At 36.3% G+C, this 14,803-nt stretch overlaps 1 protein-coding gene across 1 annotated transcript; it reads left to right on the top strand.

Annotated features, from left to right (window-relative positions):
* The first annotated feature begins 12,107 nt into the window (after positions 1-12,107).
* LOC139874325 (uncharacterized) lies at positions 12,108-14,111 on the top strand. Its single transcript, XM_071861770.1, has 6 exons — positions 12,108-12,441; positions 12,827-12,975; positions 13,072-13,145; positions 13,341-13,593; positions 13,678-13,740; positions 13,842-14,111. The coding sequence occupies exons 1-6, from the start codon at positions 12,108-12,110 to the stop codon at positions 14,109-14,111; spliced, it is 1,143 nt and encodes a 380-aa protein (XP_071717871.1).
* The last annotated feature ends 692 nt before the right edge of the window (positions 14,112-14,803 follow it).

Below are 14,803 nucleotides of genomic sequence, written 5' to 3'. Positions count from 1 at the left end.
GTATAGAATTCCTATATCTATTTATATATTTATTTTACTAACATCTTAATTATTCTATTTATTATTTTACATTTTTAATTCTTATTGGTTAATATACTTTATTAATTTAAAATATATACCTATCTTTCACATGTATAAATATATATATATATATATATGTATATATATATATATATATATATATATATATATATATATATATATATATATATATATTCACACAATTGTTCGTGAATCGTCGGTAATAGTCACAGGTCAAATGAATTCATGTAAACAGTTTCAAAAGTTTTAAGACTCAACATTACAAACTTTGCTTATCGTGTCGAATTCATATAAAGTTAAGTTTAAATTTGGTCGAAAATTCCCGGGTCATCACACTTTAACGGGTAGGTACTACCCTGGATATAATTATAAAATGCTAATAGGAAGAAAAGGCTTTTATAATAATAACTGGTTCATATTATTAATAAGCTACGATGTACTGTAAATACACACTACATCTATAATATTCTATGTGAATAATTATTTTTTTTCATTCTTATTGAAGAATATGGCGCGATTGAACCGAATGACGGAACAAGAAATCGAGGAACTCATCAATCAGCGAGTGAATGACAGAATGTTATGGGTCGAGGCTGCAAGAGGTGCTGCAGTTAACCCAAATCCTCGTGTGGGATGCACCTACAAAACTTTTCAAGGTTGCAAGCCCTCATCATTCAGTGGAATAGAAGGACCGATCAGTTTAACCCGGTGGATCGAAAAGATTGAGTCTGTGTTTAAAATCAGTGGTTGTATTGAGAAGGACATGACCAAGTATGCATCGTGCACCTTACAGGATAGTGCACTCATGTGGTGGAAAAACTATGTGAAGGCCGTAGGAGGAGATGTAGCTTATGATACTCCATGGGAAGAATTCAAAACAATGCTAACCAACGAGTAATGTCCAAGGAACGAGGTTAGAAAGTTGGAAGCTGAATTACGAAGCCTGAAAGTTGTTGATACTAAACTCACCAACAACAATCAGCGATTCATGGAATTAGCTTTGCTATGTCCCAAATTGGTACCAACCGAAGAATGGAAGATAGAACTGTACAAAGATGGTTTGCCTAAAAATGTCAAGGAAAATGTTACAGCATCGAAACCCAAGACTATTCATGAAGCCATCTCTATGGCAAACGAGTTGATTGACCAGATTATTCTGGATAAGAACACCGATGTCAAGACATCGGAAAATAAAAGAAAGTGGGAAGGTAATCATCAACAATCCAACAAGAAACAAGAAACCACGCAAGGTGCGGGTAGTGGTTCAAGCTCAGGTTACAAAGGACGAAATCCTTTATGTAACAGATGCCACAAACATCAATCTGGTTATTGTAATGTGGTGTGCAACAATTGTAATCGAAGGGGTCATCTTACTGAAGATTGTAGGGTTCCCGTTACAAATACAAATGGCACTAAGACTCCTGCCACCAATGCAAATAGAACTGCCTTGGCCACTGTTACTTGATATGGGTGTGGGAAACAGGGTCATTATAAGAGCCAGTGCCCGAATCCAGAGAAGAATAATGGATCTGCACGTGGAAGAGCATTTATTATTAATGCTAGAGAGGCGTGTGAAGACCCGGAGCTTGTTACGGGCATGTTTACCATTAATAACTTATCAGCATCTATTATATTTGATACTGGTGCAGATAGAAGTTACGTATGTAGAGACTTTTACGCTAAATTGAATTGTTCATCATTACCTCTAGATGCTAAGTACATGATTGAGTTAGCTAATGGTAAACTAATTAAAGCCGATAAAATTTGTCGTGATTGTAAAATAAATTTAGCCGGAGAAACATTTAAAATTGATTTGATACCTGTAGAATTAGGAAGTTTTGATGTAATAGTCAGCATGGACTGGATGTCCAAAATAGGAGCTGAAGTTGTGTGTACCAAGAAGGCAATTCGCATTCCTCGTAAGGATAAAACGCCGGTAATGATTTATGGAGAGAAGGGTAACTCAAAGCTAAAACTCATTAGCTGTTTGAAAGCCCAAAAGTGCTTGAAGAAAGGGTGCTATGCTATCCTAGCACATGTTAATAAAGTGGAAACGAAAGAAAAAGATAAGTGCATCAACGACGTGCCTGTGGCAAGAGATTTTCCTGAAGTCTTTCCGGAAGAGTTTCCGGGATTACCTCCATTTAGATCTGTAGAATTTCAAATAGATCTAGTACCAGGAGCTGCACCAGTGGCTCGTGCTCCATACAAACTTGCACCATCTGAGATGAAAGAGTTACAAAGCCAGTTACAAGAATTACTGGACCGTGGTTTCATTCGACCGAGCACTTCACCGTGGGGAGCTCCGATTTTATTCGTCAAGAAGAAAGATGGATCCTTCCGAATGTGTATAGATTACAGTGAATTAAATAAGTTAACTATCAAGAATCGGTATCTACTACCAAGAATTGACGACTTATTTGATCAATTGCAAGGATCATGTGTTTACTCGAAAATCGACCTAAGATCGGGCTATCATCAACTACGCATCAAAGAAGAAGATATTCCGAAAACTGCTTTCCGGACATGCTACGGTCATTATGAATTTTTGGTCATGCCGTTTGGATTGATGAATGCGCCAACTGTATTCATGGACCTCATGAATCGAGTTTGTAGTCCGTATTTAGATAAGTTTGTTATCGTTTTCATTAACGATATTCTCATCTATTCCAAGAATGAGCAAGAGCATGAGCAGCATTTAAGGTTGGTATTAGAATTGTTAAGAAAAGAACAGTTATATGCCAAATTTTCTAAGTGTGCGTTTTGGTTGAAAGAAGTGCAATTTCTTGGTCACGTTGTTAGTAGCAAAGGAATTCAGGTTGATCCAGCTAAAATTGAGGCCACTGAAAAATGGGAGACTCCTAAGACACAAACATAAATACGTCAATTTTTGGGCTTAGCCAGTTATTATAGAAGGTTTATTCAAGATTTTTATCGAATAGCTAAACCATTGACAGCGTTAACGCAAAAAGGGAAGAAGTACGAGTGGACCTCTGAGCAGGAGATTGCATTTCAATTACTAAAGAAGAAGTTGACTACAATTATATATATATATATATATATATATATATATATATATATATATATATATATATATATATATATATATATATATATATATATATATATATATATATATATATATATATATATGCCTATTTTATCGTTACCTGAATGGAACGATGATTTTGAGATATATTGTGATGCTTCGCGACAAGGTTTTGGTTGTGTCCTTATGCAACGAAAGAAAGTTATTGCGTACGCATCCCAACAATTGAAGATTCACGAGCGAAATTATATGACGCATGATCTAGAACTGGGAGCAGTCATGTTTGCATTGATAATATGGAGACACTACTTATATGGGGTTAAATGCACTGTGTTTACCGATCATAAAAGCCTTCAACATATTTTCGATCAAAAATAGTTGAACATGACGCAACGTAGGTGGGTCGAGCTAATAAATGACTATGATTGTGAGATTCTCTATCATCCCGGGAAAGCGAATGTAGTGGCTGACGCTCTAAGCAGAAAGGAATGAGAGCCAATTCGAGTACGAGCAATGAACATAAAAATTCGCATGAATCTCAACTCACAAATCAAAGAGGCTCAACGAGAAGCTCTTACTAAAGAAACATAGGAAATGAAATAATGAAGAAGTATGAGAAGCAATCGTTATACGGGAAGACGGAATTCGATATTTTGCAAAACGTATTTGGGTACCAAAGTTGGGTGGATTAAGGAAGTTGATATTGAACGAGGCACATAAGACAAGATACTCGATACATCCTGGAGTTGGAAAGATGTATCAAGATCTTAAGACGCATTATTGGTGGCCTAATTTAAAGACGGACGTTGCAACATATGTCGGGGAATGTTTAACTTGTTCCAAAGTCAAAGCAGAACACCAGAAGCCGTCAGGGTTACTTCAACAACCAGCAATCCCAGAATGGAAATGGTACGGTATTACCATGGATTTAATCACAAAGTTACCCAGGACTGCATGGGGCTATGACACCATTTGGGTAATAGTTGATCGTCTCACCAAATCTGCACATTTCTTGCCTATAAAGAAAACAGATAGAATAGAGAAACTATTACGATTATACATAAAGGAAATTGTTTCAAGGCATGGAATACCTATTTCCATTATATCCGATCGTGATAGTAGATTTACATCAAAGTTCTGGTAATCACTACAGGAGGCCCTGGGAACTCATTTGGATATGAGCACCGCATATCATCCGTAAACTGACAGGCAGAGTGAAAGAACAATTCAGACTCTTGAAGACATGCTCAGGGCATGTGTGATCGATTTTGGAAACGGATGGGATAAATATCTACCATTATCAGAATTCTCGTATAATAATAGTTATCATGCGAGCATTAAAGCTGCACCATTCAAAGAACTATATGGAAGGAAGTGTAGATCCCCTATCTATTGGAATGAAGTAGGAGATCGGCGATTAACTGGTCCCGAGATCATACATGAAACTACTGAGAAGATAGTACAAATCAAGGAGAGATTGAAAACAGCCCGTAATCGCCAAAAGAGCTACGCCGATGTCCGAAGGAAACCATTAGAGTTTCAGATTGGTGACATGGTTAGGCTAAAGGTGTCACCATGGAAAGGTGTAATACGTTTCAGTAAAAGGGGTAAACTGAACCCAATGTATGTAGGCCCGTTCAAGATCATCGAACGCATTGGACCGGTAGCTTATCGACTTGAGTTACCACAACAACTCGCCGGAGTACATAATATGTTTCACGTTTCAAACCTTAAGAAGTGTCTTGCAAAGGAAGACCTCACCATTCCTCTTGATGAAATTCAAGTAGATGAGAAACTACAATTCATAGATGAACTAGTCGAAATCATGGACCGTGAAGTTAAACAGCTCAAGCAGAGCAACATACCAATCGTTAAGGTTCGTTGGAATGCTCGAAGGGGTCTCGATTTTACTTGGGAACGAGAGGATCAGATGAAACAAAAGTACCCACATTTGTTTCCCGAGAACGCAAAATAGGTACAACTTTAAAATTTCGGGACGAAATTTATTTAACGCGTAGATACTGTAACGACCCGGATTTTTCCGATCATTTTATACATATAAGATTAATATTTACATAAATTAAACATTACCAATATGATAAGCAATCCAAATTGTTGAGTCTTGTGTTTTTGAAAAGAGTTTTACACAACGTTTGACTGTCCAATTTGATCGATGATATCACGAACTATATAACATACGATAAATATATGATTCTGTACATATACGTATTTATACATATTTAACATGATCTAAGGATGGTTTAAAATATCATTGTGTACTAATAACAATGATTTATAAGTATACTTTGAGACTACTAACTTAAGTTTTCAAAACGGTAACTATACGTAACGTTCTTTGACATATATACCTATGATCTATAATGCTTATACAAGTATCGTATAAATACGTATTTAATCACTTTTAAAGGGCTTAAATACATAAAACAATATAAGTATATTCACAAAAGATAGTTATATTTGAATTCTCGTTCCGTTTCCTCAAGATTTCTACACGTATACCAAGGGTATATGTACCAGTATTATATGCAGCTTCTAGATGTATTTAGTATTGATAAATACCAATTATTAGACCTCAATTATCTGCACTTAATAGCCTTGGTTAGTCAATAACTTGTGGGATCAAGTAGGAAGACTTATGAGCTAAAAATCAAAACTTAAAATCTATATATATACATACATATACACATTTACATATACATACATATACTTCCATATCAACTTTATTTCAAGATAAATGATCTTCTAAACTCTCTCATCTTCAACCTTCAAGTGTTCTTCAAGGTCTTCATAAGTTTCTAACTTCATAATCAAGGTAAAACTATGTTTAAACTTTGATTCATTTCATGTAAGTTAATTATCTTAAATCAAGATATAAACTTACTTAGAACCTTTGTTTCTTTCATGATTTCACTTCTTTATCTTCCAAGTCATCAAGAACAAGTTCATATCTTGTTTATTCAGTAACTTTCTTTTTCATACTTGAGGTATAACCTTTGTTCATCATCTTATTTAATTATAACTATCTTATTAAGAATATACAAATCATAACAACAAGAACATAGTTTGAATGATTTCAAACTTGTTCATAAACTAAATAGATCCTTCTAACTTGACTTTTAAAACACTTCAAGACCTATAATATATCATAATGATATGCTAACTTAACACGATACAACTTATTTTTACAAAGAACACCTTAAAACTGAATCTACGTCGTCGGAGTGCAACCGGGTGCTGTTTTGGGTTGGGTAATTAAAAACCATCTTAAACTATGAATTGAAAGTTTATATTTTGGAAAAATGATATTCCTTATGAATATGTTAATATATAAAAATCTCATGGTATAACTCAAAGTGTAAGTATTTTTATAAAAATGATCATCTAGATGTTGTTTTTATGACGGAAATGATCACTTTCATAAGATTCACCCAAGTTTGACCTATAACCTGTGATTTCGAATGCAAACTAAGGTATTTAAAGTTCATATTCATAAATAATGGCTCGATCCAAGGAAGTAGCAAGTTGAACCAACAAAAACGGAGTTGTATTGAAGAAACTATGGCTAAAACAAAATCGGGTATCCGAAGCTAGTTTAGCTACGAAAATAATTTGACTAAAACTAAACTAATCATATCTTGGCTAATTAACATGATATTTTATATATATTTACTCATGATTTGATTTTACATATTTCAGGACCACCCGTAAACAATACGAGAAGATTAATTATAAGACCTTATGATTGTACGCAACACATCATTTGACAACACGGTACTTTATGTATGCAACACGTCATTTGACAACACGGTACCATGGGTCGAGATTAATTCTGATCAATATGAATACGATGGGGTCTTTATTTATTTTATTGAACAACTAATTATGGACTACTAACATCGGACTGCTAACTACGGACTATTAGATATTGAAAGTATTGTAAGTATACATGTAACGATTATTTGAAAAGAAAATATGTTGATATATTATATATGGTTAGGTTCGTGATATCTATCGGAGACCAGGGCGGGTTATATATCTTCAAAGCAAAAGTGAGTATATAGTCCCACTTTTAAACTCTAAATATCTTGGGATGAGAATACATGCATTTTATGATTTATGTTATAGACACAAGTGTTTAAAAATTTAAAAATTTATATTCTACGTTGAGTTGTACCACTGGCATACTTCCCTATAACTTGGTAACTACTATTTACATGCGGTATTGTAAACGCGAATCCTGTTGATAGATCTATCGAGCCAGACAACCCCAACCGGACTGGACGACCAGTATTCAACGATTGCACAGTACTTCGTTTCGGTGACTACACTTGGTACGGTGTAGTGAGATTTCATAATAAAGGGAATATGCGACGTTGTTTAAATGTTAAGTATGGTTATCAAGTGCTCAACCACTTAGAATATTTTTATTAAAACGTTTATGTATATTAAATCTTGTGGTCTATATTTATAACGCTGCTAGCATTAAACCTATATCTCACCAACTTTATGTTGATGATTTAAGCATGTTTATTCTCAGGTGATAATTAAAAGCTTCCGCTGCATTATGCCGAATTTAAACAGGATTTGGAGTACGCATATTTGTATCAAAAATAAAACTACATACCGAAAGATTTGTAATGTGAAATATGTTGGAAATTATATTGTTATTATCAAATGTAAAGTTTGTAAGACTAAGATTATCGCTAAACCATAATCATTATTATATTGTTTAAGCCTTTGGTTATAATAAAGGTTATGGTTTGTATCATAAAAACGTATGCAGATTTTGAAAAATGTCACATATAGAGGTCAATACCTCGCAATGACACCAATAAGTACGTGACGTTTATAATCGATATGAACGGGATGCTACAAGCAGACACTGCATCATTTGGATTCTTTGAAGGTAGATATAGTCTTTGTGATTTGTACAAAGCCTCCTTTATGGTTTGCTCTATCCATTTTTCAACACGCTATTCTTTATCATCAAACTTTTGGCTGTTAAGGTCATTTACATTTTTTGCTACTTCATCAGCTTTTCAAAATTCCAAGAATTGATTCGTAAACTGGGGTGCTTTCAAGAATTTTGAATTGGAGTATTTCAACACAGGTTGTATCCGTTAGTATATGATAGTAGAGGTGAAATCATCGTGAATTATGAAAGATACGAATAATATTCTCCTCGGTTTTATGAATAACATTTTGAATTCAAAGTATGGTTTCGAAGGATGTAGGAATTTAATATTGATGACACTTCTTAAATCTTGACTTGGATTTTGATTTGTCAAAATCAGAATATGTAATTGAATTGACATGGAAAATGGTTGTCTTGATTTTTGTGAAATGATGTAAATTGCTATGAAAAGGGAGAGTATAATTAACGATTGTTGAAACATCATTGAAAATGTACAGCGTAACATATTATTGCAGTCTTTATGAAAATATATGTATGTATATTTTCTTCAGATGTAATATGAATTTAATGAGTTAATATTATATTAATCTCATTTGGTTTACGGTTGAAACTAGAAATGAATAATCCCTAAAACTTTAGAGATTACATAATCTTTGCAGAGTATTTCACTAATGTAATTAATAAATCATTATTTATTCTTATTGATATTCCTTGGTGAAGCATATTGATGCTCATGAAATACTTGTGAATTCTGCAAAGTACGAATGATGTTTTCTGGAATGTTTCGAGTATATCGAAAATGGGAGTCTAAAATCAAACCTGTAGTTGAATAATACACTTGGTTTATTATGAAATGGAATTCATTGGTTTGAAATAGAGATTGTAGTTAACGAAGGATGTACATCATAGCATATTAGTAATATGAATTAACCGAGTAGTATCTACCCCTTTTCAATTCATACTTAATAGCTTAGTGCGAAAAAATATATTATGGTCTCCAAAATTCATATATATAATATATAAATTCTTTGGAAATAATGAGTTAATACTTCATAACTCATTATTCCAAAATACTCCTCGGTGATTGTGGTGTCGATATCGTCGGTGGTTATGGAGTTGGTGGAGCTTGTGGTGCTACATGATAAGGAGCAACCCACTACTTTTATATTGCAGCCTAATCATAAGCCCAAGTGCACTCACTGGAAAGTATACCACAGAAAGATTGATCAAGGGAAAGGAATAAGCATTTAGTTATTTTACTTGTTTGGAATAATATATAGGTAGTCATTGTGAGAGAATGTACTATCCTTAATTTTCACTTTTCTGTTAGAATTTCAGCCATGGGCTTGAGGCAGTGAGATACCAGAGATGGATCTCAACTGATTGTAACTTTTCTATTTTCATCATAAGAATAAAAGTACATCTTCCATTATCATTTCATTTTTCATATATAATCTGTTTCTACCAAATCCACTACAAACCTATTATTATTACATTGAATAAATCTGAATATCTATCATTGGTTCCATTGTCGGCTTCCCTACTGTCCATCATGGTGAATACAGAACAGCCTATTACCACTCGATTGTCTGCTCGCGTTGATTCTCATGAAGAGAAACTGGAGATTTTATCATCACAGGTGCAAGATCTCAGCACCACAGTTTCAAATCTTACCTCCTCGGTTGATTCCATGAAAGGTATACTCTCAGATCTAACAAAAACAATTGAAAAAATGATTGCTATCAACCTCACACACCACCCCAATAATCACCCAAAACTAAACTCAAACACTCGATACATTTTCTCTTCACCTTCTTCATCTTCCACTCTACCTACCATTGAACAAGTCATCGGCTCTGGTCCAGAAATCATTCCCAACATAAACAATTTGATTCATGAAAATTATTTTGACACCTCATTATTTTCATTACCCAAAGTGCAGCTTCCTCTGTTTGAGGGCATCGATCCTAGGGGTTGGATCACCAAAGTCGAATTATATTTCCAGGTACACAACACCCCAATGAACCAGAAAATACATCTTGTTCAGATGTGTATGGAAGGAATCACACTAAATTGGTACACAAATCTCATTATCAAACAACCTCAAATCGATTGGGTTTCTTTCAGATCTAAGCTAATGACTCGTTTTAGTGGTACCAAGTTTCATAATCCTCACGAGGCTTTGGGTTCTCTCTATCAACATGACGATATTGAGGAGTATATCCAAGAATTTGAAGCTATCTCTGCCTTAATTCCCGATCAATCGGAAGAATAGTTCATCATGATATTTTTGAGAGGGTTAAAAGAAGAAATTCGCAACTGGGTGAGGGCACTTAACCCTAATTCCTCTGACCATGTTATTGAATTTGCCAGACACGTTGCCCTTGCAACTTCATCTAAGAGCCCATCTTCCACAACAGGTCCATCTGGTAAGCCCACCTCTACTTTTTCCAGCAACTATTGGACTCATTCTAGTAAGCGCAACTACACTTCATATCTAAAACATGATAAGCCCATCTACACTAATTCTGTTACCTCGAGGGCTACTCCTGTTACGACTCCTACTCCATCTACCACCATCACTAAGCCACCACCCACCTACACCACTCGCCACTTATCTAAACAAGAATGGGAAGACCGCCGATGCAAAGGCCTCTGTTATGGTTGAGGTTAACAATACACACCCCAGCATAAATGCACCGCTGGTCACCTCCGGATACTTCTTTTGGCTGATAATGATGATTTCAGTCCAGAGAATGATGAGAGCACCCTTCAATCCATTGAATTAATTGAGGACCACGTAGATGGTGCGTGCCAGTCTCTCGAACACCAAGGTGTTCCTCTTGGGTCTTCTCCCCCTCTTCGCACAATTAAATTAATGGGTCAACTCAACGATTACACTGCTGTGATTCTTATAGATAGTGGGGCAACTCAAAATTTTATCTCTAATAAATTGGTTGATGCTTTGGGTTTACAAGTCACTGCTATTCCACGCCTGAACATTCGGCTAGGAGATGGAAATCTGATCAAAATTTCTGAGCAATGTAAGAACATTAATCTTCAATTTGGAAAGTTCAATTGTTTAGTTGATGCTCTTGTATACGATATCGGGCCACTTGACATCATTTTGGGCATAGCTTGGTTACACAGACTTGGAGATGTGGTTTTCAACTGGCAAACTCATCTTATTAGGTTATGGGATAAAGGTGAACACATCAGACTACAGGGGATTAACTCACCCTTGTTTGACTCAACCTCTCTTCAATCCTGGTTAAGTGGTCAACTATAACATCTCACAGTCGCTATTCCTTTACCCTCAGCTCTCAACTCCACTCAACAAGCCCAACTGGAAGGTCTGCTATCCACTTTTCAATCATTATTCCAGAAACCAGAAGGCCTGCCACCACCTCGCAATATTGAGCATACAATTAACCTCTATGATGGTCACAAACCAATCTGTGTACGACCCTATAGATACCCTTATCTACATAAAACAGAAATCGAAAGACAGGTGCAAGAAATGTTATCTCTTGGTACCATTTGGGTTAGCCAAAGTCCTTTCTCAAGCTCAGTTATCTTGGTCAAAAAGAAGGACGCCTCCTGGAGGCTATGTATCGATTACCGAGCCTTGAATAAAGCAACTATTCCTGACAAGTTTCCCATTCCTGTTGTTGAAGAACTGTTAGATGAACTTCATGGCACACACTTTTTCTCCAAAATTGATTTAAATTCTGGGTTTTACCAGGTAAGAGTACGTGAGCGTGATATAGAGAAAACTGCTTTCCGCACTTACGATGGACACTACGAGTTTCTCGTTATGCCTTTCGGCCTCACCAACGCTCCCGCTACCTTCCAAGCATTGATGAATGAGGTCTTTCGTCCCTTACTTTGCAATGGTGTCCTTGTTTTCTTTGATGATATACTCATTTATAGTCCTACTTGGGAGCACCATATGAAATTACTCACTGATGTGCTTTCTCTGTTACAATCACACGAGCTTGTTATCAACCTGAAAAAAGTAGTTTCGGTTTGAAATCAGTGGATAACTTTGGTCATATTATAGATGGACATGGCGTTTCTATGGATCCTCAAAAAATCGAATCCGTATTGCACTGGCCTACCCCTACCACGATTAAGGGTGTACGTGGTTTTTTGGGTCTCACCGGATATTACAGGAAGTTTATTAAGGACTACGGGAAAATTGCCCGACCTCTTACTGAGTTGACAAAAAAAGATAATTTCGGATGGAATCCACAGGGCCAAGCTGCCTTTGACGCCTTAAAACATCAGGTTATCTTAGCCCCAGTTTTGGCACTTCCAGATTTTAATTTGCCATTTGAAATTGAGTGTGATGTTTCGGGCCGTGGCATTGGTGCTGTTCTGATGCAATCCAAAATACCAATCGCTTACTTCAGTAAATCACTATCAGATACCAACCTATCCAAGTCGGCTTATGAAAAAGAAATAATGGCCTTAGCCCTCTCGATCTAACATTGGTGTCCCTACTTATTGGGTCGGCCATTCACTGTCTTCACTGATCAAAAAAGCTTGAAGCACCTACTCAAGCAAAGAATCACTACAACTGACTAGCAGAACTGGATTGCTAAGTTATTGGGATACGATTTCACAATTTGTTACAAGCCTGGGAAGGAAAATCGTGTGGTGGATGCTTTGTCCAGACTACAAGAACACAATGAACTCTATACTATCCAAGGGATACGAATCTGATACAAAGCTCTCAAAGATCATCATGGAGGTACAATGAAACCCCCTATCTCATCCAGGATATAAATTTGTAGGTGATCGACTTTACGATCATGATCGGTTGGTTATTCCTTCTACCTCAGCATGGATACGAAAGCTTTTAGATGAGTTCCATAACAGCCCTTCTGGTGGTTACTCAGGATTCTATCGTACCTATCGACGTTTAGCTCCTCATGTCTATTGGGTTGGCATGACCACATCCATCAAAAAGTTTGTCCAATCTTGTAACATATATCAACGTTTCAAATCTTCTACCCTCGCCTCAGCATGTTTATTACAGCCTCTTCCTATTCCTGTTTCTATATGGGAATTTATCTCCATGGATTTCATCACGGGCCTCCCAAAATCCAAGGGGTTTGAAACTATACTTCTGGTGGTAGATCGCCTCTCAAAATATTGTCACTTCATTCCATTGAAATGACCCTTTACAGCTCGTTCTCTGGCCAAAACATTTCTTAAAGAGGTAGTTCGATTACATGGTATCCCTCGGTCTATTATAAGTGATCGGGACCCGCTGTTCCTTAGTAAATTTTGGTAAGAAATTTTCAGCCTTCAAGGTATCAAGCTGCAATTCAGTTCGGCCTACCATCCGAAAACTGACGGTCAAACCGAGGTGGTTAACCGCAGTTTAGAGACTTTTTTACGGTGCTTTGCTGCAGATCAGCCTAAAACATGGTCATTTTGGTTGCCTTGGGCCGAGTTTTGGCATAACTCCACTTACCAAGTTTCATCCAACACAACACCATTCGACATTGTTTATGGTAGATCACCACCAATAGTTTTCCGCTTTATTCCAGGGGAGGTATAGTGTGACTCTGTTTTGCAAGATTTGACTAACCGTGATGAGGCTCTTAAGTAACTGAAGTACCATTTACAACGAGCTCAGTCATACATGAAAGCGACAGCGGATAAGCATCTTCGTGACATCGAGTATTCTGTTGGTGACTGGGTGTTCCTAAAACTCCACCCCCATCGCCAACAATCTGTTGTGAAAAGATAACTTAGAAACTTTCTGCACGTTTCTATGGTCCTTTCCTCATTATTGCTCAGATTGGGTCTACTGCTTACAAGCTTCAACTTCCACAAGACTCGAAAGTTCATCCCATCTTTCACGTTTCACTACTAAAAAAGGTTGTGGGAAATGCCCCTGTTGAACCCACGCTTCATCTCGGGTTTGAGACCGAACCATCAGACATCCTCGCTCCTATTAAATGTTTGGCTACACATTCTATCACCAAAAATGGTACCATTACTCCACAATGGCTAATTCAGTATCCTGCTCCAACAGAAGCTACCTGGGAAGATGCTATTGACATCTAAACTCAATTTCCAGAATTTGGGCTTGAGGACAAGCCTGTGCTTCATGGGGTCGACATTGATAAGGAGCAGCCCACTACTTTTATATTTCAGCCCAATCATAAGCCCAAGTCCACTCACTGGAAAGTATACCACACAAATATTGATCAAGGGAAACGAATGAATGGTCACGATGGAAGCATTTAGTTATTTTACTTGTTTGGAATAATATATAGGTAGTCATTGTGAGAAAATGTACTATCCTTAATTTTCACTTTTCTGTTAAAATTTCAGCCATGGGCTTGAGACAGTGAGATACCAGAGATGAATCTCAACTGATTGTAACTTTTCTATTTTCACCATAAGAATAAAAGTACATCTTCCATTATCATTTCATTTTTCATATATAATATGTTTCTACCAAATCCACTATAAACCTATTATTATTACATTGAATAAATCTGAATATCTATCACTACAGGTGTTACTGGTGTTGGTGATACTAATGGTGATGCTGGTGGTACTTCTGGTGGCGCTTGTATAACCAGTCTAGCTTGTAGATCACACACCATTCTTGTCAGGGTTTCCTCTATCATCTCTATCCATCTACTCTTCTGGTTTATGGTTAGAACTAGAATAAGTAATCTCTAAAATTTTTATAAATTACATATTCTCTACAGAATATTGCTTCAATAAAGTGATGAATAGATACTTCA

Source organism: Rutidosis leptorrhynchoides, chromosome 11 (assembly GCF_046630445.1).
Source record: "Rutidosis leptorrhynchoides isolate AG116_Rl617_1_P2 chromosome 11, CSIRO_AGI_Rlap_v1, whole genome shotgun sequence".
NCBI classification, from domain to species: Eukaryota; Viridiplantae; Streptophyta; class Magnoliopsida; order Asterales; family Asteraceae; genus Rutidosis; species Rutidosis leptorrhynchoides.
The sequence above is the reverse complement of the archived record's forward strand: the minus strand, read 5'-3'. Positions and strand labels throughout refer to the sequence as shown.